This window comes from Salvelinus fontinalis, chromosome 41, assembly GCF_029448725.1.
Source record: "Salvelinus fontinalis isolate EN_2023a chromosome 41, ASM2944872v1, whole genome shotgun sequence".
NCBI lineage: Eukaryota > Metazoa > Chordata > Actinopteri > Salmoniformes > Salmonidae > Salvelinus > Salvelinus fontinalis.
Genome location: NC_074705.1, coordinates 7941193 through 7968618, shown reverse-complemented (window position 1 = coordinate 7968618; position 27426 = coordinate 7941193). Strand labels below are relative to the sequence as shown.

The window sequence follows — 27426 nt, the reverse complement described above, 5'->3', positions numbered from 1 at the left end:
TGTGTGTGTGATGTAATGTGAATAGACCTGAGGTTAGCAGCCTTCTGTTGGATCATTATGAGGGTGACACACACCCTGATAACACACACACACCCTTCACGTGCCTCCGAGGTTACACAAACATACACTCTTGATGCCATCCTTGTTAAAGTGTAACTAATTAGCCTCTAACATCACTGACATAATGCTGTTTACATACAACACACACCGTTAACACTGTTTTAACATCCACCATCAAAAACACAGTTGACCCTGTTTTAACATACACCATCAAAAACACAGTTGACCTCGTTTTAACATCCACCATCAAAAACACAAACACAGTTGACCTCGTTTTAACATTCACCATCAAAAACACAGTTGACTCTGTTTTAACATCCACCATCAAAAACACAAACACAGTTGACTCTGTTTTAACATCCACCATCAAAAACACAGTTGACTCTGTTTTAACATACACCATCAAAAACACAGTTGACTCTGTTTTAACATACACCATCAAAAACACAGTTGACTCTGTTTTAACATACACCATCAAAAACACAAACACAGTTGACCTCATTTTAACATTCTCCATCAAAAACACAAACACAGTTGACCCTGTTTTAACATAGAGACTATAAAACACAAACACAGTTGACCCTGTTTTAACATAGAGACTATAAAACACAAACACAGTTGACCCTGTTTTAACATAGAGACTATAAAACACAAACACAGTTGCCCCTTTTTTAACATAGAGACTATAAAACACAAACACAGTTGACCCTGTTTTACCATAGAGACTATAAAACAAACAACACACACACACCCGACACAGGGTATAATGAAGTTAACGGCCATCTCATGGAGAGAAGTTTCTCACAGGCTCTATGAGTCAGAGAAAGGTGGAAAGAGAGAACGGGGAGAGAGAGAGTGTGTATGTGTCCCTTTAGTCACCACTCATGAGTCATATATTGTATAGAGAGACTGTGGCCATTTTGGTTTCAACACATAACTATGACAATGCTCTTAGATAACTGCAACGTTCTGTAGTTTGTGTTAGTGCTTTAGCCACTACTCACATCAAAGAGAGAGGGAGGGAGAAAGAGGGAGGGAGAGAGAGACAGAGGGAGGGAGGAGAGAAAAAGAGGAATGAGAGAGAGAGATGGAAGAAAGATGGAGGGAAAAAGAGAAAGGAGAGAGAGAGACATTAAAGGAGAGGAAATTAAAGCTAAATGTAGCATCAGCATAATTTCACACTTCAGTAGAAATGAGGCCAATGCGGTAAATGCTCCCTCCCTCCCTCCCTCCTTCCTTCCTTCCTTCCCTCCCTCCCTCCCTCCCTCCCTCCCTCCCTCCCTCCCTCCCTCGCTCTCTTTCTCCCTCTCTCCCTCCCTCGCTCTCGCTCTCTCTCTCCCTATCTCGTTCTCCCTCACTCCCTCGCTCTCTCTCCCTCTCTCTTTCTCACTCCCTCACTCTCTCCCTCTCTCTTTCTTTCTCCCTCCCTCCCTCGCTCTCTCTCTCCCTCTCTCTTTCTCCCTCCCTCCCTCTCTCCCTCTCTCTTTCTCCCTCCCTCCCTCCCTCCCTCCCTCTATCTCCCTCCCTCTCTCCCTCGCTCTCTCTCTCTACCTCTCTCTTTCTCCCCCCCTCCCTCGCTCTCTCCCTCTCCCTATCTCGTTCTCCCTACCTCCCTCGCTCTCTCTCTCTCCCTCCCTCACTCTCTCCCTCTCTCTTTCTTTCTCCCTCCCTCCCTCCCTCCCTCACTCTCTCTCTCTCTCTCCCTCCCTCACTCTCTCCCTCTCTCTTCCTCCCTCCCTCTCTGCCTCTATCTCCCTCCCTCCCTCGCTCTCTCTCTCTCCCTCTCTCTTTCTCCCTCCCTCCCTCGCTCTCTCCCTCTCTCTTTCTCCCTCCCTCCCTCGCTCTCTCTCTCCCTCTCTCTTTCTCCCTCCATCACTCTCCCTCCCTCCCTCCCTCCCTCCCTCACTCTCCCCCTCTCTTTCTACCTCACTCCCTCTTTCTCCCTCCCTCGCTCTCTCTCTCCCTCTCTCTTTCTCCCTCCATCACTCTCCCTCCCTCCCTCCCTCCCTCCCTCACTCTCCCCCTCTCTTTCTCCCTCCCTCGCTCTCTCTCTCTCCCTCTCTCTTTCTTCCTCCCTCACTCTCTCCCTCTCTCTCCCTCCCTTCCTCGCTCTCTTTCTCCCTCCCTCGCTCTCTCCCTCTCTCTTTCTCCCTCCCTCCCTCCCTCGCTCTCTCTCTCCCTCTCTCTTTCTCCCTCCCTCCCTTCCTCGCTCTCTCCCCCTCCCTCTCTCCCTTTCTCTTTCTCCCTCCCTCCCTCGCTCTCTCCCTCTCTCTTTCTCCTTCCCTCCCTCGCTCTCTCATTCTCACCCTACCTTTCTCTCTCTCTCTCCTCTCCCTGCTATTTTTAGCTCTCTGGTGGATATAAAAAGCCCACTAGAGTGGGGAATGACTATAGACTGCCACTGTATGGGAAACCTTGGCCTGCAGAGCTGCGTGTCTGTCTGTCTGTCTGTCTGTCTGTCTGTCTGTCTGTCTGTCTGTCTGTCTGTCTGTCTGTCTGTCTGTCTGTGTGTGTGTGTGTGTGTGTGTGTGTGTGTGTGTGTGTGTGTGTGTGTGTGTGTGTGTGTGTGTGTGTGTGTGTGTGTGTGTGTGTGTGTGTGTGTGTGTGTGTGTGTGTGTGTGTGTGTGTGCGTTTGCGTTTGCGTTTGCGTGATCAACTATAGGTGAAAAATACGGCAGAGATGTTCTGTTTACCAACCAGGCCTAGTATGTAGCTTGTATATCAGTCGGAATGAAGAGTCCTTTCCCTTTATAAATAACATTGAGTAAGGGCGCCTCCCTGCGTGTATATGTGTTACTGCACCCTACTGTTTGATATTGTATCAATTCCGTGTCCAGATGCGTATAGCGGATACATTGAAAGCAGCTCACACTCCGGGCACACACGACGGGAAAGAGAAAATACTTACATGAATATCTGATGTTCGCTAGACCTACATAAAGCGCCACAACCGAAATGTTTGTGCAATTGTACAATACCGATTGGTTTTCGATTTGGAACAAGGGCCATCTTATTGAACTCCCGTAACCACTGATCTAGGATCTGCTCATCCGCCCCAATTCTAACCTTAACCATTGGTGGGAAAAACGCAAAACTGAACTTAGATGGGCGTCTAAGGGCAACTTCATCCTTTGTGCTCTGAACCAACCCTTTCGTTTTTCTCAAGGAGGGAAATCAAGTTTGTGTGTGAGAGCGCTATCTGGCTGTCAGAAGTGGCGGAGTAAGGGAGGGAGGGGAATAGGGTGGACACACACCGCTAGCCAACAGAGGGGGTGGCGTTTGATTCGGTAAAAACCGAGATTGAACGAACGGACTGTGGAACCAACGAAGCTGCCCCTTTAAATCAGGAATACAGCGCATTTGGAGGTGAGTTGGGAAATATCACTCTTATTTTATCTGTTTATATCACCTCTTTACAGAACCGTGTACTTATTTGCGGTTTATGTGCGCTTGTCTTCCCGATTTTGGTCATGGAAAAGCAGCGCTTAAGGGAAAGAGAGAGTCATCGGTCACGAATTCGGGTTTCCCAAGCCAGGGCGGAGAAAGAGAGAGGGTGGGGAGGAGAGGAACTGGGGGACAGGGTCTGTGCGAGAAACGTTATCAAAACGTCGGTAGCGCACGCTGTAGCTGATAGATCAGAGGGAAGCAGCGATGTCTAAAACAGCTGGATGTTTTATTGAGGGAGGTGTTACATTTGCATAATAGGCTATTTGCAAGACATGCATTATTTCCAACAGGCGAATAGTTTCCTAACGACATGTCAACAGCCTATTCTCCGGCTGAGATTCGACTATGCAGTAGGCCTATTACCGTAGTAGGCCTATAAGTGTGTGTGTGTGTGTGTGTGGCCGAGGACACACTGTTCCATCCGTCAAAATGCCCGCATTGTGTTTTCAATCGGCAGAACAGGCTTACTGTGGCATGCAGGGTCAACACACACACACAGACCCATGTAGTCCATTGTTGGGAATTTACGCGTGTCGCGTCAGCTATAGGGTCCATATTGGTATTGGATGTTCAGCCATTTCATTAGCCTACCAGTGGAATCGCCATGAACTGATAAATACCGTCAAATGAATACAGTGTATTGTCTAATCATGTTAGCCTACTAATGTGATGGTCTATACTAGCACACTGAACAAGACACGACGATAGTGTTTCTAACTGGCTATTCGTTGGCCTATAGGCCTGGATACAATTCAGAGGGTCAAAATAATGATCTAGACTGTCAGACAATGCTTCCGGTCACTTACCCCTTGTCTGAGAACGAGAGAATATACCCTCGTCGGGAAAGTTTGAAACTAGTTGGAACATCAACAGGCGTATGAAATTAGCTCTGTGGTAACAGGTGGGCTCAGTGGATAGGCCTACAGTTTCTGAACTTTTAACGGATATGGCAGCTTGTATGACCGTTTTCTTTGCATGCTTTACATTTCATCATGCGCATTGACTGCCTTTAAACTGTCAAACTTTATATATAGTTAGTAGCTCATACATAATGTACTCACACACACACACACAGCCCTAATTAGAGCCATTAATCTCAAGGTCCTCCACAGTAGAGTAATTACAGTAGGACTCATGAGAGAGGGAGAGAGAGAGAAAGAGGGAGAGAGAGGCCCATATTTTCTGGTGAATAGTTTGGTACAGTACTTTATTTTACAGCCCTGTGACAACATGAATGTATTGAAACAATGGGAACTTTCTAGCACGTGACACAGTTCACTTGTTTCTATGAATCCAAAAGAAATCAAAGACAGTTATTAATTACTATGTAGTTGAAACGTGTATATGACTGTAAAATAATAGTCACCAAATGTTATATCTACAGTACCTCCATCACTCCAGTATTCCTGCACATTGTACATATGGTATTGGAACTGACCCTGTATATAGTATGTTTACCCATATACATATCTACTTCCATCACTCCAGTATTCTTGAACATTGTAAATATGGTATTGGAACTGACCTTGTATATAGTATGTTTACCCATATACATATCTACTTCCATCACTCCAGTATTCTTGAACATTGTAAATATGGTATTGGAACTGACCTTGTATATAGTATGTTTACCCATATACATATCTACTTCCATCACTCCAGTATTCTTGAACATTGTAAATGTGGTATTGGAACTGACCTTGTATATAGTATGTTTACCCATATACATATCTACTTCCATCACTCCAGTATTCTTGAACATTGTAAATATGGTATTGGAACTGACCTTGTATATAGTATGTTTAGCCATATACATATCTACTTCCATCACTCCAGTATTCTTGAACATTGTAAATATGGTATTAGAACTGACCCTGTATATAGTATGTTTACTTAGTTATTGTGTTCTTCATATTTCTTCTTATTTCTCGTGTGTTTTTTTCTAGTATTACATTGTTATTGATTATCGCACTGTTGGGTTTTGAGTCTGCAAGAAAGGTATTTCACTGTACTTGCGCATGTGATTTTAAAAACTTGAAACTTCTACTCTGCAGGAGGTGAAGGTTTACAGCTGACCATCTGACCTGAGGTCACAACCGCTCCTGTCCACCTGAGTGACCCAACTCACCTGGTCAGCCCTTCCCCTGCACACACACCTGCCCTACCTGGTACACCTGTCTACCAACCCAACACACACCTGCCCTACCTGGTACACCTGTCTACCAACACACACCTGTCCTACCTGGTACACCTGTCTACCAACCCAACACACACCTTCCCTACCTGGTACACCTGTCTACCAACACACACCTGTCCTACCTGGTACACCTGTCTACCAACACACACCTGTCCTACCTGGTACACCTGTCTACCAACACACACCTGTCCTACCTGGTACACCTGTCTACCAACCCAACACACACCTTCCCTACCTGGTACACCTGTCTACCAACACACACCTGACCTACCTGGTACACCTGTCTACCAACACACACCTGTCCTACCTGGTACACCTGTCTACCAACCCAACACACACCTTCCCTACCTGGTACACCTGTCTACCAACATACACCTGTCCTACCTGGTACACCTGTCTACCAACATACACCTGTCCTACCTGGTACACCTGTCTACCAACCCAACACACACCTTCCCTACCTGGTACACCTGTCTACCAACACACACCTGTCCTACCTGGTACACCTGTCTACCAACCCAACACACACCTGCCCTGCCTGGTACACCTGTCTACCAACCCAACACACACCTGCCCTGCCTGGTACACCTGTCTACCAACACACACCTGCCCTGCCTGGTACACCTGTCTACCAACACACACCTGCCCTGCCTGGTACACCTGTCTACCAACACACACCTGTCCTACCTGGTACACCTGTCTACCAACCCAAAACACACCTGCCCTGCCTGGTACACCTGTCTACCAACCCAACACACACCTGCCCTGCCTGGTACACCTGTCTACCAACACACACCTGCCCTGCCTGGTACACCTGTCTACCAACCCAACACACACCTGTCTGGCCACTGGAGCAGACTCCAATCTGCACACCATCCACTAGGTGTGTGTGTGTGTGTGTGTGTGTGTGTGTGTGTGTGTGTGTGTGTGTGTGTGTGTGTGTGTGTGTGTGTGTGTGTGTGTGTGTGTGTGTGTGTGTGTGTGTGTGTGTGTGTGTGTGTGTGTGTGTGTGTGTGTGTGTGTGTGTGTGTTTGTGTGTGTGTAAGTGTGTGTGTGTGTGTGTGTGTGTGTGTGTGTGTGTGTGTGTGTGTGTGTGTGTGTGTGTGTGTGTGTGTGTGCGTGCGTGCGCGTGACATTAACTGTAGATGTAGATACAGGAGTGTGTGTGATTTAGGACAGTAAATGTACAATCAAGCCTGAGAAAAAAACATGATGACTGTAGCAGAAAACCACATGAGGGCAGTAGAAATCTGCTTTTAAATGATTTATTTCTCTCCCCCTCTTCCCTCCTCCCCTCCCCATAGTGGGGGTGTGTATTGATGGATCAGGATGTCAACCAATAACAACATCGCCCAGGCCAGGAAACTGGTGGAACAACTGAGGATCGAGGCAGGGATCGAACGTATTAAGGTGTGTGTCGACGCTAAGGTTTTTATTAGCATGTTAGAAGCAATCCACTGTAAGGAGAAATCCACTGTAAGGAGAAATCCACAGTAAGGAGAAATCCACAGTAAGGAGAAATCTACTGTAAGGAGAAATCCACAGTAAGGAGAAATCCACTGTAAGGAGAAATTCACTGTAAGGAGAAATCCACAGTAAGGATCAATCCACTGTAAGGATCAATCCACTGTAAGAAGAAATCCACAGTAAGGAGAAATCCACAGCAAGGATCTATCCACAGTAAGGAGCAGTTCACTGTAAGGAGAAATCCACTGTAAGGATCTATCCACAGTAAGGAGCAGTTCACTGTAAGGAGAAATCCACATTAAGGATCAATCCACAGTAAGGAGATATCCACTGTAAGGAGAAATCCACTGTAAGGATCAATCAACTGTAAGGAGAAATCCACTGTAAGGATCAATCAACTGTAAGGAGAAATCCACTGTAAGGATCAATCCACTGTAAGGAGATATCCACAGTAAGGAGAAATCCACTGTAAGGAGCAATCCATAGTAAGGAGAAATCCACAGTAAGGAGCAATCCATAGTAAGGAGAAATCCACGGTAAGGAGAAATCCACTGTAAGGAGAAATCCACAGAAAGGAGAAATCCACTGTAAGGAGAAATCCACAGTAAGGAGAAATCCACTGTAAGGAGAAATCCACAGTAAGGAAAAATCCACTGTAAGGATAAATCCACTGTAAGGAGCAGTTCACTGTAAGGAGAAATCCACAGTAAGGAGCAATCCACAGTAAGGAGAAATCCACAGTAAGGATCAATCCACAGTAAGGAGAATTCCACAGTAAGTATCAATCCACAGTAAGGAGATATCCACAGTAAGGAGATATCCACTGTAAGGAGAAATCCACTGTAAGGATCAATCAACTGTAGGGAGAAATCTACTGTAAGGATCAATCAACTGTAAGGAGAAATCCACTGTAAGGATCAATCCACAATAAGGAGCAATCCACAGTAAGGAGAAATCCACTGTAAGGAGAAATCCACTGTAAGGAGCAGTTCACTGTAAGGAGAAATCCATTGTAAGGAGCAATCCACTGTAAGGAGAAATCCACATTAAGGATCAATCCACAGAAAGGAGAATTCCACAGTAAGGATCAATCCACAGTAAGGAGATATCCACAGTAAGGAGATATCCACAGTAAGGATCAATCCACAGTAAGGAGATATCCACTGTAAGGAGAAATCCACTGTAAGGATCAATCAACTCTAAGGAGAAATCCACTGTAAGGATCAATCAACTGTAAGGAGAAATCCACTGTAAAGATCTATCCACAGTAAGGAGCAATCCACAGTAAGGATCAATCCACAGAAAGGAGAATTCCACAGTAAGGATCAATCCACTGCAAGGAGAAATCCACTGTAAAGATCTATCCACAGTAAGGATTATCCACTGTAAGGAGAAATCCACTGTAAGGATTAATCCATAGTAAGGAGATATCCAATGTAAGGAGAAATCCACTGTAAGGAGTAATCCATAGTAAGGAGAAATCCACTGTAAGGCGCAATCCACTGTAAGGATAAATCAACTGTAAGGAGAAATCCACAGTAAGGAGAAATCCACAGTAAGGAGAAATCCACTGTAAGGATCAATCCACAGTAAGGAGATATCCACATTAAGGATCAATCCACAGTAAGGAGATATCCACTGTAAGGAGAAATCCACTGTAAGGATCAATCAACTGTAAGGAGAAATCCACTGTAAGGATCGATCGACTGTAAGGAGAAATCCACTGTAAGGATCAATCCACTGTAAGGAGATATCCACAGTAAGGAGAAATCCACTGTAAGGAGCAATCCATAGTAAGGAGAAATCCACAGTAAGGAGCAATCCATAGTAAGGAGAAATCCACGGTAAGGAGAAATCCACTGTAAGGAGAAATCCACAGTAAGGAGAAATCCACTGTAAGGATAAATCCACTGTAAGGAGCAATCCACAGTAAGGATAATTCCGCTGTAAGGATAAATCCACTGTAAGGATAAATCCACTGTAAGGAGCAGTTCACTGTAAGGATAAATCCACTGTAAGGAGATATCCACAGTAAGGAGAAATCGACTGTAAGGAGAAATCCACAGTAAGGAAAAATCCACTGTAAGGATAAATCCACTGTAAGGAGCAGTTCACTGTAAGGAGAAATCCACTGTAAGGAGCAATCCACAGTAAGGAGAAATCCACAGTAAGGATCAATCCACAGTAAGGAGAATTCCACAGTAAGGATCAATCCACAGTAAGGAGATATCCACAGTAAGGAGATATCCACTGTAAGGAGAAATCCACTGTAAGGATCAATCAACTGTAGGGAGAAATCTACTGTAAGGATCAATCAACTGTAAGGAGAAATCCACTGTAAGGATCAATCCACTGCAAGGAGAAATCCACTGTAAGGATCTATCCACAGTAAGGAGCAATCCACAGTAAGGAGAAATCCACTGTAAGGAGCAATCCACTGTAAGGAGCAGTTCACTGTAAGGAGAAATCCACTGTAAGGAGCAATCCACTGTAAGGAGAAATCCACAGTAAGGATCAATCCACAGAAAGGAGAATTCCACAGTAAGGATCAATCAACTGTAAGAAGAAATCCACTGTAAGGATCAATCAACTGTAAGGAGAAATCCACTGTAAAGATCTATCCACAGTAAGGAGCAATCCACAGTAAGGATCAATCCACAGAAAGGAGAATTCCACAGTAAGGATCAATCCACTGCAAGGAGAAATCCACTGTAAAGATCTATCCACAGTAAGGATTATCCACTGTAAGGAGAAATCCACTGTAAGGATTAATCCATAGTAAGGAGATATCCAATGTAAGGAGAAATCCACTGTAAGGAGTAATCCATAGTAAGGAGAAATCCACTGTAAGGCGCAATCCACTGTAAGGATAAATCAACTGTAAGGAGAAATCCACAGTAAGGAGAAATCCACAGTAAGGAGAAATCCACTGTAAGGATCGATCGACTGTAAGGAGAAATCCACTGTAAGGATCAATCCACTGTAAGGAGATATCCACAGTAAGGAGAAATCCACTGTAAGGAGCAATCCATAGTAAGGAGAAATCCACAGTAAGGAGCAATCCATAGTAAGGAGAAATCCACGGTAAGGAGAAATCCACTGTAAGGAGAAATCCACAGTAAGGAGAAATCCACTGTAAGGATAAATCCACTGTAAGGAGCAATCCACAGTAAGGATAATTCCGCTGTAAGGATAAATCCACTGTAAGGATAAATCCACTGTAAGGAGCAGTTCACTGTAAGGATAAATCCACTGTAAGGAGATATCCACAGTAAGGAGAAATCGACTGTAAGGAGAAATCCACAGTAAGAAAAAATCCACTGTAAGGATAAATCCACTGTAAGGAGCAGTTCACTGTAAGGAGAAATCCACTGTAAGGAGAAATCCACAGTAAGGATCAATCCACAGTAAGGAGAATTCCACAGTAAGGATCAATCCACAGTAAGGAGATATCCACAGTAAGGAGAAATCCACTGTAAGGAGAAATCCACTGTAAGGATCAATCAACTGTAGGGAGAAATCTACTGTAAGGATCAATCAACTGTAAGGAGAAATCCACTGTAAGGATCAATCCACTGCAAGGAGAAATCCACTGTAAGGAGCAATCCACTGTAAGGAGAAATCCACAGTAAGGATCAATCCACAGAAAGGAGAATTCCACAGTAAGGATCAATCAACTGTAAGAAGAAATCCACTGTAAGGATCAATCAACTGTAAGGAGAAATCCACTGTAAGGATCAATCCACTGCAAGGAGAAATCCACTGTAAAGATCTCCCCACAGTAAGGAGCAATCCACAGTAAGGAGAAATCCACTGTAAGGAGCAATCCACTGTAAGGAGAAATCCACTGTAAGGATTAATCCATAGTAAGGAGAAATCCACTGTAAGGATTAATCCATAGTAAGGAGAATTCCACTGTAAGGAGCAATCCACTGTAAGGATAAATCAACTGTAAGGAGAAATCCACAGTAAGGAGAAATCCACTGTAAGGAGAAATCCACAGTAAGGATCAATCCACAGTAAGGAGATATCCACATTAAGGATCAATCCACAGTAAGGAGAAATCCACTGTAAGGAGAAATCCACTGTAAGGAGCAATCCATAGTAAGGAGATATCCACTGCAAGGATAAATCCACTGTAAGGATAAATCCACTGTAAGGAGAAATCCACTGTAAGGATCAATCAACTGTAAGGAGAAATCCACTGTAAGGATCAATCCACTGCAAGGAGAAATCCACTGTAAGGATCTATCCACAGTAAGGAGCAATCCACAGTAAGGAGAAATCCACTGTAAGGAGAAATCCACTGTAAGGAGCAGTTCACTGTAAGGAGAAATCCACTGTAAGGAGCAACCCACTGTAAGGAGAAATCCACAGTAAGGATCAATCCACAGTAAGGACACATCCACAGTAAGGATCAATCCATAGTAAGGAGAAATCCACTGTAAGGAGAAATCCACAGTAAGGAGAAATCCACAGTAAGGAGAAATCTACTGTAAGGAGAAATCCACAGTAAGGAGAAATCCACTGTAAGGAGAAATTCACTGTAAGGAGAAATCCACAGTAAGGATCAATCCACTGTAAGGATCAATCCACTGTAAGGAGAAATCCACAGTAAGGAGCAATCCACAGCAAGGATCTATCCACAGTAAGGAGCAGTTCACTGTAAGGAGAAATCCACTGTAAGGATCTATCCACAGTAAGGAGCAGTTCACTGTAAGGAGAAATCCACATTAAGGATCAATCCACAGTAAGGAGATATCCACTGTAAGGAGAAATCCACTGTAAGGATCAATCAACTGTAAGGAGAAATCCACGGTAAGGAGAAATCCACTGTAAGGAGAAATCCACAGAAAGGAGAAATCCACTGTAAGGAGAAATCGACTGTAAGGAGCAATCCACAGTAAGGATAATTCCACTGTAAGGATAAATCGACTGTAAGGAGCAGTTCACTGTAAGGATAAATCCACTGTAAGGATAAATCCACTGTAAGGAGAAATCCACAGTAAGGAGAAATCCACAGTAAGGAGAAATCCACTGTAAGGAGAAATCCACAGTAAGGAAAAATCCACTGTAAGGATAAATCCACTGTAAGGAGCAGTTCACTGTAAGGAGAAATCCACTGTAAGGAGCAATCCACATTAAGGAGAAATCCACAGTAAGGATCAATCCACAGTAAAGAGAATTCCACAGTAAGTATCAATCCACAGTAAGGAGATATCCACAGTAAGGAGATATCCACTGTAAGGAGAAATCCACTGTAAGGATCAATCAACTGTAGGGAGAAATCTACTGTAAGGATCAATCAACTGTAAGGAGAAATCCACTGTAAGGATCAATCCACTGCAAGGAGAAATCCACTGTAAGGATCTATCCACAATAAGGAGCAATCCACAGTAAGGAGAAATCCACTGTAAGGAGAAATCCACTGTAAGGAGCAGTTCACTGTAAGGAGAAATCCACTGTAAGGAGCAATCCACTGTAAGGAGAAATCCACATTAAGGATCAATCCACAGAAAGGAGAATTCCACAGTAAGGATCAATCCACAGTAAGGAGATATCCACAGTAAGGATCAATCCACAGTAAGGAGATATCCACTGTAAGGAGAAATCCACTGTAAGGATCAATCAACTGTAAGGAGAAATCCACTGTAAGGATCAATCAACTGTAAGGAGAAATCCACTGTAAAGATCTATCCACAGTAAGGAGCAATCCACAGTAAGGATCAATCCACAGAAAGGAGAATTCCACAGTAAGGATCAATCCACTGCAAGGAGAAATCCACTGTAAAGATCTATCCACAGTAAGGAGCAATCCACAGTCAGGAGAAATCCACTGTAAGGAGCAATCCACTGTAAGGAGAAATCACAGTAAGGATCAATCCACAATAAGGAGAATTCCACAGTAAGGATCAATCCACAGTAAGGAGATATCCACAGTAAGGATCAATCCACAGTAAGGATTATCCACTGTAAGGAGAAATCCACTGTAAGGATTAATCCATAGTAAGGAGATATCCACTGTAAGGAGAAATCCACTGTAAGGATTAATCCATAGTAAGGAGAAATCCACTGTAAGGCGCAATCCACTGTAAGGATAAATCAACTGTAAGGAGAAATCCACAGTAAGGAGAAATCCACAGTAACGAGAAATCCACTGTAAGGATCAATCCACAGTAAGGAGATATCCACATTAAGGATCAATCCACAGTAAGGAGATATCCACTGTAAGGAGAAATCCACTGTAAGGATCAATCAACTGTAAGGAGAAATCCACTGTAAGGATCAATCGACTGTAAGGAGAAATCCACTGTAAGGATCAATCCACTGTAAGGAGATATCCACAGTAAGGAGAAATCCACTGTAAGGAGCAATCCATAGTAAGGAGAAATCCACAGTAAGGAGCAATCCATAGTAAGGAGAAATCCACAGTAAGGAGAAATCCACTGTAAGGAGAAATCCACAGTAAGGAGAAATCCACTGTAAGGAGCAGTTCACTGTAAGGATAAATCCACTGTAAGGAGAAATCCACAGTAAGGAGAAATCTACTGTAAGGAGAAATCCACTGTAAGGATAAATCCACTGTAAGGAGCAGTTCACTGTAAGGAGAAATCCACTGTAAGGAGCAATCCACAGTAAGGAGAAATCCACAGTAAGGATCAATCCACAGTAAGGAGAATTCCACAGTAAGGATCAATCCACAGTAAGAAGATATCCACAGTAAGGAGATATCCACTGTAAGGAGAAATCCACTGTAAGGATCAATCAACTGTAGGGAGAAATCTACTGTAAGGATCAATCAACTGTAAGGAGAAATCCACTGTAAGGATCAATCCACTGCAAGGAGAAATCCACTGTAAGGATCTATCCACAGTAAGGAGCAATCCACAGTAAGGAGAAATCCACTGTAAGGAGCAGTTCACTGTAAGGAGAAATCCACTGTAAGGAGCAATCCACTGTAAGGAGAAATCCACAGTAAGGATCAATCCACAGAAAGGAGAATTCCACAGTAAGGATCAATCAACTGTAAGAAGAAATCCACAGTAAGGATCAATCCACAGTAAGGATCAATCCACAGAAAGGAGAATTCCACAGTAAGGATCAATCAACTGTAAGAAGAAATCCACTGTAAGGATCAATCCACAGTAAGGAGAAATCCACTGTAAGGATCAATCCACTGCAAGGAGAAATCCACTGTAAAGATCCCCCCACAGTAAGGAGCAATCCACAGTAAGGAGAAATCCACTGTAAGGAGCAATCCACTGTAAGGAGAAATCCACTGTAAGGATTAATCCATAGTAAGGAGAAATCCACTGTAAGGATTAATCCATAGTAAGGAGAAATCCACTGTAAGGAGCAATCCACTGTAAGGATAAATCAACTGTAAGGAGAAATCCACAGTAAGGAGAAATCCACTGTAAGGAGAAATCCACAGTAAGGATCAATCCACAGTAAGGAGATATCCACATTAAGGATCAATCCACAGTAAGGAGAAATCCACTGTAAGGAGAAATCCACTGTAAGGAGCAATCCATAGTAAGGAGATATCCACAGTAAGGAGAAATCCACAGTAAGGATCAATCCATAGTAAGGAGAAATCCACTGTAAGGAGAAATCCACAGTAAGGAGGAATCCACTGTAAGGAGCAATCCACAGTAAGGAGAAATCCACTGCAAGGATAAATCCACTGTAAGGATAAATCCACTGTAAGGAGAAATCCACTGTAAGGATCAATCAACTGTAAGGAGAAATCCACTTTAAGGATCAATCCACTGCAAGGAGAAATCCACTGTAAGGATCTATCCACAGTAAGGAGCAATCCACAGTAAGGAGAAATCCACTGTAAGGAGAAATCCACTGTAAGGAGCAATCCACAGTAAGGAGAAATCCACAGTAAGGATCAATCCACAGTAAGGAGAATTCCACAGTAAGGATCAATCCACAGTAAGGAGATATCCACAGAAAGGAGATATCCACTGTAAGGAGAAATCCACTGTAAGGATCAATCAACTGTAGGGAGAAATCCACTGTAAGGATCAATCAACTGTAAGGAGAAATCCACTGTAAGGATCAATCCACTGCAAGGAGAAATCCACTGTAAGGATCTATCCACAGTAAGGAGCAATCCACAGTAAGGAGAAATCCACTGTAAGGAGCAATCCACTGTAAGGAGCAGTTCACTGTAAGGAGAAATCCACTGTAAGGAGCAATCCACTGTAAGGAGAAATCCACTGTAAGGATCAATCCACAGAAAGGAGAATTCCACAGTAAGGATCAATCAACTGTAAGAAGAAATCCACTGTAAGGATCAATCAACTGTAAGGAGAAATCCACTGTAAGGATCAATCCACTGCAAGGAGAAATCCACTGTAAAGATCTCCCCACAGTAAGGAGCAATCCACAGTAAGGAGAAATCCACTGTAAGGAGCAATCCACTGTAAGGAGAAATCCACTGTAAGGATTAATCCATAGTAAGGAGAAATCCACTGTAAGGATTAATCCATAGTAAGGAGAAATCCACTGTAAGGAGCAATCCACTGTAAGGATAAATCAACTGTAAGGAGAAATCCACAGTAAGGAGAAATCCACTGTAAGGAGAAATCCACAGTAAGGATCAATCCACAGTAAGGAGATATCCACATTAAGGATCAATCCACAGTAAGGAGAAATCCACTGTAAGGAGAAATCCACTGTAAGGAGCAATCCATAGTAAGGAGATATCCACAGTAAGGAGAAATCCACAGTAAGGATCAATCCATAGTAAGGAGAAATCCACTGTAAGGAGAAATCCACAGTAAGGAGAAATCCACTGTAAGGAGAAATCCACAGTAAGGAGGAAACCACTGTAAGGAGCAATCCACAGTAAGGAGAAATCCACTGCAAGGATAAATCCACTGTAAGGATAAATCCACTGTAAGGAGAAATCCACTGTAAGGATCAATCAACTGTAAGGAGAAATCCACTGTAAGGAGAAATCCACAGTAAGGATCAATCCACAGTAAGGACAAATCCACAGTAAAGATCAATCCATAGTAAGGAGAAATCCACTGTAAGGAGAAATCCACAGTAAGAAGAAATCCACAGTAAGGAGAAATCCACTGTAAGGAGAAATCCACAGTAAGGAGAAATCCACTGTAAGGATAAATCCACTGTAAGGAGCAATCCACAGTAAGGTGAAATCCACTGTAAGGATAAATCCACTGTAAGGAGAAATCCACTGTAAGAAGAAATCCACTGTAAGGAGCAGTTCACTGTAAGGATACATCCACTGTAAGGAGAAATCCACAGTAAGGAGAAATCCACAGTAAGGAGAAATCCACTGTAAGGATAAATCCACAGTAAGGAGAAATCCACTGTAAGGATAAATCCACTGTAAGGAGCAGTTCACTGTAAGGAGAAATCCACTGTAAGGAGCAATCCACAGTAAGGAGAAATCCACAGTAAGGATCAATCCACAGTAAGGAGAATTCCACGGTAAGGATCAATCGATAGTAAGGAGATATCCACATTAAGGATCAATCCACAGTAAGGATATATCCACTGTAAGGAGAAATCCACTGTAAGGATCAATCAACTGTAAGGAGAAATCCACTGTAAGGATCAATCAACTGTAAGGAGAAATCCACTGTAAGGATCAATCCACTGCAAGGAGAAATCCACTGTAAGGATCTATCCACAGTAAGGAGCAATCCACAGTAAGGAGAAATCCACTGTAAGGAGCAGTTCACTGTAAGGAGAAATCCACTGTAAGGAGAAATCCACAGTAAGGATCAATCCACAGTAACGACAATTCCACAGTAAGGATCAATCCACAATAAGGAGATATCCACAGTAAGGATCAATCCACAGTAAGGACCAATCCACTGTAAGGAGAAATCCACTGTAAGGATTAATCCATAGTAAGAAGAAATCCACAGTAAGGAGAAATCCACTGTAAGGAGAAATCCACTGTAAGGAGCAGTTCACTGTAAGGAGAAATCCACTGTAAGGAGAAATCCACAGTAAGGATCAATTCACAGTAAGGAGAATTCCACAGTAGGGATCAATCCACAGTAAGGAGATATCCACAGTAAGGATCAATCCACTGTAAGGAGAAATCCACTGTAAGGATTAATCCATAGTAAGGAGATATCCACTGTAAGGAGAAATCCAATGTAAGGATTAATCCATAGTAAGGAGAAATCCACTGTGAGGATTAATCCATAGTAAGGAGAAATCCACTGTAAGGAGCAATCCACTGTAAGGATAAATCAACTGTAAGGAGAAATCCACTGTAAGGAGAAATCCACAGTAAGGATAAATCCACTGTAAGGATAAATCCACTGTAAGGATAAATCCACAGTAAGGAGAAATCAACTGTAAGGAGAAATCCACTGTGAGGATAAATCCACAGTAAGGAGAAATCAACTGTAAGGAGAAATCAACTGTAAGGAGAAATCCACTGTAAGGAGAAATCCACAGTAAGGAGAAATCCACTGTAAAGATAAATCCACTGTAAGTAGAAATCCACAGTAAGGAGAAATCCACTGTAAGGATAAATCCACTGAAAGGAGAAATCCACTGTAAGGAGAAATCCACTGTAAGGATTAATCCATAGTAAGGAGAAATCCACTGTAAGGAGCAATCCACTGTAAGGATAAATCAACTGTAAGGAGAAATCCACAGTAAGGAGAAATCCACTGTAAGGAGAAATCCACAGTAAGGATCAATCCACAGTAAGGAGATATCCACATTAAGGATCAATCCACAGTAAGGAGAAATCCACTGTAAGGAGAAATCCACTGTAAGGAGCAATCCATAGTAAGGAGATATCCACAGTAAGGAGAAATCCACAGTAAGGATCAATCCATAGTAAGGAGAAATCCACTGTAAGGAGAAATCCACAGTAAGGAGAAATCCACTGTAAGGAGAAATCCACAGTAAGGAGGAATCCACTGTAAGGAGCAATCCACAGTAAGGAGAAATCCACTGCAAGGATAAATCCACTGTAAGGATAAATCCACTGTAAGGAGAAATCCACTGTAAGGATCAATCAACTGTAAGGAGAAATCCACTGTAAGGAGAAATCCACAGTAAGGATCAATCCACAGTGAGGACAAATCCACAGTAAAGATCAATCCATAGTAAGGAGAAATCCACTGTAAGGAGAAATCCACAGTAAGAAGAAATCCACAGTAAGGAGAAATCCACTGTAAGGAGAAATCCACAGTAAGGAGAAATCCACTGTAAGGATAAATCCACTGTAAGGAGCAATCCACAGTAAGGTGAAATCCACTGTAAGGATAAATCCACTGTAAGGAGAAATCCACTGTAAGAAGAAATCCACTGTAAGGAGCAGTTCACTGTAAGGATACATCCACTGTAAGGAGAAATCCACAGTAAGGAGAAATCCACAGTAAGGAGAAATCCACTGTAAGGATAAATCCACAGTAAGGAGAAATCCACTGTAAGGATAAATCCACTGTAAGGAGCAGTTCACTGTAAGGAGAAATCCACTGTAAGGAGCAATCCACAGTAAGGAGAAATCCACAGGAAGGATCAATCCACAGTAAGGAGAATTCCACGGTAAGGATCAATCGATAGTAAGGAGATATCCACATTAAGGATCAATCCACAGTAAGGATATATCCACTGTAAGGAGAAATCCACTGTAAGGATCAATCAACTGTAAGGAGAAATCCACTGTAAGGATCAATCAACTGTAAGGAGAAATCCACTGTAAGGATCAATCCACTGCAAGGAGAAATCCACTGTAAGGATCTATCCACAGTAAGGAGCAATCCACAGTAAGGAGAAATCCACTGTAAGGAGCAGTTCACTGTAAGGAGAAATCCACTGTAAGGAGAAATCCACAGTAAGGATCAATCCACAGTAACGACAATTCCACAGTAAGGATCAATCCACAATAAGGAGATATCCACAGTAAGGATCAATCCACAGTAAGGACCAATCCACTGTAAGGAGAAATCCACTGTAAGGATTAATCCATAGTAAGAAGAAATCCACAGTAAGGAGAAATCCACTGTAAGGAGAAATCCACTGTAAGGAGCAGTTCACTGTAAGGAGAAATCCACTGTAAGGAGAAATCCACAGTAAGGATCAATTCACAGTAAGGAGAATTCCACAGTAGGGATCAATCCACAGTAAGGAGATATCCACAGTAAGGATCAATCCACTGTAAGGAGAAATCCACTGTAAGGATTAATCCATAGTAAGGAGATATCCACTGTAAGGAGAAATCCAATGTAAGGATTAATCCATAGTAAGGAGAAATCCACTGTGAGGATTAATCCATAGTAAGGAGAAATCCACTGTAAGGAGCAATCCACTGTAAGGATAAATCAACTGTAAGGAGAAATCCACTGTAAGGAGAAATCCACAGTAAGGATAAATCCACTGTAAGGATAAATCCACTGTAAGGATAAATCCACAGTAAGGAGAAATCAACTGTAAGGAGAAATCCACTGTGAGGATAAATCCACAGTAAGGAGAAATCAACTGTAAGGAGAAATCAACTGTAAGGAGAAATCCACTGTAAGGAGAAATCCACAGTAAGGAGAAATCCACTGTAAAGATAAATCCACTGTAAGTAGAAATCCACAGTAAGGAGAAATCCACTGTAAGGATAAATCCACTGAAAGGAGAAATCCACTGTAAGGAGAAATCCACTGTAAGGATAAATCAACTGTAAGGAGAAATCCACTGTAAGGAGAAATCCACAGTAAGGATAAATCCACTGTAAGGATAAATCCACTGTAAGGATAAATCCACAGTAAGGAGAAATCAACTGTAAGGATAAATTCACAGTAAGGAGAAATCCACTGTAAGGATAAATCCACTGTAAGGATAAATCCACTGTAAGGATAAATCCACAGTAAGGAGAAATCCACTGTAAGGAGAAATCCACTGTAAGGATAAATCCACTGTAAGGAGAAATCCACTGTAAGGAGAAATCCACTGTAAGGATAAATCCACTGTAAAGATAAATCCACTGTAAGGAGAAATTCTCTGTAAGGAGAAATCCACTGTAAGGATAAATCCACAGTAAGGATAAATCCACTGTAAGGATAAATCCACTGTAAGGATCAATCCACTGTAAGGAGCAATCCACAGTAAGGATCAATCCACTGCAAGGAGAAATCCACTGTAAGGATCTATCCACAGTAAGGAGCAATCCACAGTAAGGAGAAATCCACTGTAAGGAGAAATCCACTGTAAGGAGCAATCCACAGTAAGGAGAAATCCACAGTAAGGATCAATCCACAGTAAGGAGAATTCCACAGTAAGGATCAATCCACAGTAAGGAGATATCCACAGTAAGGAGATATCCACTGTAAGGAGAAATCCACTGTAAGGATCAATCAACTGTAGGGAGAAATCTACTGTAAGGATCAATCAACTGTAAGGAGAAATCCACTGTAAGGATCAATCCACTGCAAGGAGAAATCCACTGTAAGGATCTATCCACAGTAAGGAGCAATCCACAGTAAGGAGAAATCCACTGTAAGGAGCAATCCACTGTAAGGAGCAGTTCACTGTAAGGAGAAATCCACTGTAAGGAGCAATCCACTGTAAGGAGAAATCCACTGTAAGGATCAATCCACAGAAAGGAGAATTCCACAGTAAGGATCAATCAACTGTAAGAAGAAATCCACTGTAAGGATCAATCAACTGTAAGGAGAAATCCACTGTAAGGATCAATCCACTGCAAGGAGAAATCCACTGTAAAGATCTCCCCACAGTAAGGAGCAATCCACAGTAAGGAGAAATCCACTGTAAGGAGCAATCCACTGTAAGGAGAAATCCACTGTAAGGATTAATCCATAGTAAGGAGAAATCCACTGTAAGGATTAATCCATAGTAAGGAGAAATCCACTGTAAGGAGCAATCCACTGTAAGGATAAATCAACTGTAAGGAGAAATCCACAGTAAGGAGAAATCCACTGTAAGGAGAAATCCACAGTAAGGATCAATCCACAGTAAGGAGATATCCACATTAAGGATCAATCCACAGTAAGGAGAAATCCACTGTAAGGAGAAATCCACTGTAAGGAGCAATCCATAGTAAGGAGATATCCACAGTAAGGAGAAATCCACAGTAAGGATCAATCCACTGTACGGAGCAATCCACAGTAAGGAGAAATCCACTGCAAGGATAAATCCACTGTAAGGATAAATCCACTGTAAGGAGAAATCCACTGTAAGGATCAATCAACTGTAAGGAGAAATCCACTGTAAGGAGAAATCCACAGTAAGGATCAATCCACAGTAAGGACAAATCCACAGTAAGGATCAATCCATAGTAAGGAGAAATCCACTGTAAGGAGAAATCCACAGTAAGAAGAAATCCACAGTAAGGAGAAATCCACTGTAAGGAGAAATCCACAGTAAGGAGAAATCCACTGTAAGGATAAATCCACTGTAAGGAGCATTCCACAGTAAGGTGAAATCCACTGTAAGGATACATCCACTGTAAGGAGAAATCCACAGTAAGGAGAAATCCACAGTAAGGAGAAATCCACTGTAAGGATAAATCCACAGTAAGGAGAAATCCACTGTAAGGATAAATCCACTGTAAGGAGCAGTTCACTGTAAGGAGAAATCCACTGTAAGGAGCAATCCACAGTAAGGAGAAATCCACAGTAAGGATCAATCCACAGTAAGGAGAATTCCACGGTAAGGATCAATCGATAGTAAGGAGATATCCACATTAAGGATCAATCCACAGTAAGGATATATCCACTGTAAGGAGAAATCCACTGTAAGGATCAATCAACTGTAAGGAGAAATCCACTGTAAGGATCAATCAACTGTAAGGAGAAATCCACTGTAAGGATCAATCCACTGCAAGGAGAAATCCACTGTAAGGATCTATCCACAGTAAGGAGCAATCCACAGTAAGGAGAAATCCACTGTAAGGAGCAGTTCACTGTAAGGAGAAATCCACTGTAAGGAGAAATCCACAGTAAGGATCAATCCACAGTAACGACAATTCCACAGTAAGGATCAATCCACAATAAGGAGATATCCACAGTAAGGATCAATCCACAGTAAGGACCAATCCACTGTAAGGAGAAATCCACTGTAAGGATTAATCCATAGTAAGAAGAAATCCACAGTAAGGAGAAATCCACTGTAAGGAGAAATCCACTGTAAGGAGCAGTTCACTGTAAGGAGAAATCCACTGTAAGGAGAAATCCACAGTAAGGATCAATTCACAGTAAGGAGAATTCCACAGTAGGGATCAATCCACAGTAAGGAGATATCCACAGTAAGGATCAATCCACTGTAAGGAGAAATCCACTGTAAGGATTAATCCATAGTAAGGAGATATCCACTGTAAGGAGAAATCCAATGTAAGGATTAATCCATAGTAAGGAGAAATCCACTGTAAGGATTAATCCATAGTAAGGAGAAATCCACTGTAAGGAGCAATCCACTGTAAGGATAAATCAACTGTAAGGAGAAATCCACTGTAAGGAGAAATCCACAGTAAGGATAAATCCACTGTAAGGATAAATCCACAGTAAGGATAAATCCACAGTAAGGAGAAATCAACTGTAAGGAGAAATCCACTGTAAGGATAAATCCACAGTAAGGAGAAATCAACTGTAAGGAGAAATCAACTGTAAGGAGAAATCCACTGTAAGGAGAAATCCACAGTAAGGAGAAATCCACTGTAAAGATAAATCCACTGTAAGTAGAAATCCACAGTAAGGAGAAATCCACTGTAAGGATAAATCCACTGAAAGGAGAAATCCACTGTAAGGAGAAATCCACTGTAAGGATAAATCAACTGTAAGGAGAAATCCACTGTAAGGAGAAATCCACTCTAAGGAGAAATCCACTGTAAGGAGAAATCCACTGTAAGGATAAATCAACTGTAAGGATAAATTCACAGTAAGGAGAAATCCACTGTAAGGATAAATCCACTGTAAGGATAAATCCACTGTAAGGATAAATCCACAGTAAGGAGAAATCCACTGTAAGGAGAAATCCACTGTAAGGATAAATCCACTGTAAGGAGAAATCCACTGTAAGGAGAAATCCACTGTAAGGATAAATCCACTGTAAAGATAAATCCACTGTAAGGAGAAATTCTCTGTAAGGAGAAATCCACTGTAAGGATAAATCCACAGTAAGGAGAAATCCACTGTAAGGATAAATCCACTGTAAGGATAAATCCACTGTAAGGAGCAATCCACAGTAAGGATAAATCCACTGTAAGTAGCAATCCACTGTAAGGATAAATCCACTGTAAGGAGCTGTCCACTGTTGCCAAAGCATCACAATATCCCTCTACCTGCCTCCTCTCTCTCTCTCTCTCTCTCCCCTTCTCTCTCTACCCCTCCTATCTTTCTCTCTCTACCCTATCTTCCTACTCTCCCTCTCCCCCCTCCTCTCTCCCTCTCCCCCTCCTCTCTCCCCTCCCCTTCTCTCTCTCATCCTGCCCCTCTCTCTCTCTCTCCAGGTGTCAAAGGCAGCAGCAGACCTGATGAGTTACTGTGAGCAGCACGCCCGTAACGACCCGCTCCTCGTTGGCGTCCCAACGTCAGAAAACCCTTTCAAAGACAAGAAACCCTGCATCATCCTATAGCTGCACGCTCGTCTCTGCCCATCAGACACACACACACACACACACACACACACACACACACACACACACACACACACACACACACACACACACACACACACACACACACACACACACACACACACACACACACACACACACACACACATACACACACACACACACACACACACACACACACACACACACACACCCTCTGCACGTACACACACTCCCACCGGCTGACTCTGCAACAGCCAACAAGGCCCAGCTCTGTTAGGCTATACATACAACACACACACATACATACACACACACACAGAAATGAAATAGCCACTTTGGAAAAGCGCCATACTCAATAGCCACAGCTAGGGGGCGGTGTCTGTGTTTACAGACCACATTACCACATTAGTGATATTAGCCCTGAGTTGTGTCTCTGTGGTGCTGAGGGTAAGCCTGCACTAACATGTAGCTCTGATACTGGTTACTGACTCGCCCACAGAGATAGTGACACTCAAGTGGAGATGACAGATTTGCTTCAAAAAGGGATTAGGACAATTATCTTAATAGGAATCCACAGTCGCCTACATGAAGTTATAGGCTGATGTATAGCATGTATTTTATTGATTCATTGATTAATCGATTGACTGATAGCATGTATCTGGGTGCTGTGGAGTGAGGGGTGTAAGGTACATGAGGGTAAGGAGTGAGGTGGGGGGTGTATGTGTGACCAATCTGGTGTAAAACCTGGGTCGTCCGTGTGATGCAAGCTGTGTTAGCCCTGTCAGCTAAAGCCTAGCCATTAGCCGTGGAAGCTAATACAAGTCTTCAGGTCTCAGGCATGGTTACCCATCACTAAACCACCGTGGCTATACACGGTGTGTTTGTTAGCCATATAGTGGCTGACTTGCCACTAACTTGCTAAGTATCACAATAGGGATGGCCCCTTCCTGAATCCTTGGGTCAACGGTAATGTTAGTGTTTCCACAAGACATTGTGTTTTTGTGAACATGGCATTGAAACACTGAGCAGGTTGGTACATGCTGCATATGTACCCACTGGGTTTAAACCCGGATCATCTGCAATGCCACAAGACAGTTAGCCCACTGAGCTAAAGTATAGGCTACATACTCCCCCACTCTAGCGACGGTTATCGATCAACAGTGTTACTGCTTTGGTTTTGATTTCTTGGTCAGTGGGTTTTCTATAGGCCAAAACTCCAGCTGTGTCAACTTGTGAAGTAAGTTGCTCATAGACACTGATCTAAGATCAGTCTTGTGTTTTCCCTCTAATGGTAAAGGTTAGGATTTAGGGAGGGTCATCTGATGCTAGATCTGTGTCTAAAAGGCTGCGTTTACAGAGGCAGCCTAATTCAGATCTTTGTCCACTAATTGGTCTTTTGACCAATCAGATCAGCTCTTTTTCCAATAATTGGGCAAAAGATCAGAATTGTGCTGCCTGTGTAAACGCAGCCTAATGAAACTTTTATCTTGAGTACTGCCAAGTACTGAGAGGTTAACTTTGTTCAAGGTTTTAACACCAGAAGTATATATATATATGTTTTTTTATTAATTATTGTTTAGATATCTTGTCCATTTATTGCCATACATTTAGCAGATACTGTAGGTTTCCATTCACTCCTTAACTTTACACTTGAGTCAAAAGTTTACCTTAACCACAGATCTAGGATCAGATTATCATCCCCAATCTTAAATTGAACCATAAGGGGGGTGTTCAAATATCTGATCCTATATCAGTGGTTAGAGACATCACTAGTTCTGCCAATGAGAGCAAGCATCACATCATGGGCTTTGCTTATTGGCTCATCATGTGTTCTATTGAGGAACAAGAGCCAATTACAAAGTGGTGTGCCGTGTCCCCACCTCCACAGACCTATTCCTCTACTCCCAAACCAAACTTGATTGTAAAAAAATTAAAAGACGCTAGAGAAAATAAAAATAAAAGTGTATAAACTTTCTTTAAGTGCAGAAGTGATACGTTTTGAGATTAGCTTTTTGGGGTTTGGTTTGAGTTTCTTTCTAAATGGAAGCAGGTCAGTCGAGTATTATTATCGAACTGTACAGTATTTGTAAGATAAAAGGTCAGAATTCAATCAAAGTGCATCAAACTTTTTCCACCAAAAAAACACAAAAATGCGCTTTAATTGAATGTCAGCTGGTTGCAGAATCTTTTCTGTGGATGTTACATTTTTGCGTAAATGTTTCCCTTCTGTCAGAATTTAGTCTGTTTGTTTCCTCATTCAGCTTGAGACAGGTTCACACACACACACACACACACACACACACACACACACACACACACACACACACACACACACACACACACACACACACACACACACACACACACACACACACACACACACACACACACACACACTCCCCTAGTGACAAAATGGGGAGCCAACCACATCTACAAAGCAGTGGCGTGGCCGTACTCGTAGCATAGCTTCTTATACACAGGCTAGGCACTGTGAGAAACAAACCTGAACCATTAAAACACTGTCTCTCTCTCTCTCTCACACACACACACACACACACACACACACACACACACACACACACACACACACACACACACGCACACAGTTTCCTAATGTCTTTTACAATTGATTATCTGAGGGACAATCTTGCTATTTCTTCATTCATTCATTCCATGGACAGTTATTTTTGATGGATTGATTGGTTGATTGATGGTTTGCCTTGTTGTGGTGTATTGTGTTGTATGCTGGTTAGGAGCAGGAGTTTTACCTGGTCAGGTCACATGGTCAGGAACAACATTCTAGCCCTAGACTTGAGAGTATTTGAGGGAACAGTCTTTAAAGAGGACACAAAGCTCTAGAATGGAAGTGTTGTGGTGCTCCCGTTCCCGCATCATTCACTATGGCTGATCTAGGTCAGTTGAAAGTTTTCTCCCCCTAAAGATTATGTCAGGATTTGGGAAATGGAATCTGATCCTAGATCTTACCCAGAACAGAACGCTAGAACCCTAAAACAAATTTCTGTCCCTAGACACTGATCTCGGGTCAGTTTTACCTGGACTCATCGTTGTGTTTTTATCTCCTGTGTATGCATATACAGTATGTATCTCTGATAACGCTTTGTTTTACAGTCTCCTTTAACTTGGTATTTGCTTCGAAAAAACATGGTAAAAACATGTGTTTCGTTGCAAGCCAGGACTATTTAGTACCAGGTTGAAAGTCCCCATTGCTACCACAATGTGTTCATTCCAGCTGGGACAGGACTGTAAAGTAAAGCGTTACCGGATCTTTTTGCCTTGATTAATTGTGAATGATCAGTTATTGATTATGAAGGAAATGTAATATCTATTTTTTGTATCTGGTCGCTCTGATGTGCCATAACTCATGTTTTCTTGCACACTGTTCATATTTTACAGTGAAATACTTTACTGTTAAGACTTTACTGTTCATATTTTACAGTTAAATACTTTACTGTTAAGACTTTAGTGTTCATATTTTTGTGGATATTGCTGTTAAAGAAAAGATGGTATTTAAAAGTAGACAACAGTAATAAAAATATGATAATAACGCCTGTGTTGTTCTGACCTGCTCCTTATCTACTTACACACACACACACACACACACACACACACACACACACACACACACACACACACACACACACACACACACACACAC

General features: G+C 42.3%; 1 protein-coding gene across 4 annotated transcripts; it reads left to right on the top strand.

The window, feature by feature from the left end:
* Positions 1-2874: 2874 nt before the first annotated feature.
* Positions 2875-27315, top strand: LOC129840635 (guanine nucleotide-binding protein G(I)/G(S)/G(O) subunit gamma-7). 4 transcript variants are annotated; one of them, XM_055908646.1, is made up of 4 exons: positions 2875-3426; positions 5562-5638; positions 7009-7114; positions 23643-27315. In XM_055908646.1, the coding sequence occupies exons 3-4, from the start codon at positions 7034-7036 to the stop codon at positions 23766-23768; spliced, it is 207 nt and encodes a 68-aa protein (XP_055764621.1). In that variant the 5' UTR covers positions 2875-3426; positions 5562-5638; positions 7009-7033; the 3' UTR covers positions 23769-27315. The 4 variants fall into 4 exon arrangements, with proteins under 4 accessions (XP_055764621.1, XP_055764623.1, XP_055764622.1 ...); XM_055908648.1 differs by lacking the exon at positions 2875-3426 and having other exon boundaries at positions 5586-5675; XM_055908647.1 differs by lacking the exon at positions 2875-3426 and having other exon boundaries at positions 5627-5716.
* Positions 27316-27426: the final 111 nt, after the last annotated feature.

What these genes read in the sequence shown, in the direction of transcription:
- LOC129840635 (XM_055908646.1), top strand. Translation starts at nt 7,034, where the DNA reads ATGTCAACCAATAACAACATCGCCCAGGCCAGGAAACTGGTGGAACAA. An exon ending in CAGGGATCGAACGTATTAAG is followed by an intron (nt 7,115 to 23,642) that starts GTGTGTGTCGAC and finishes CTCTCTCTCCAG; the next exon opens with GTGTCAAAGGCAGCAGCAGA.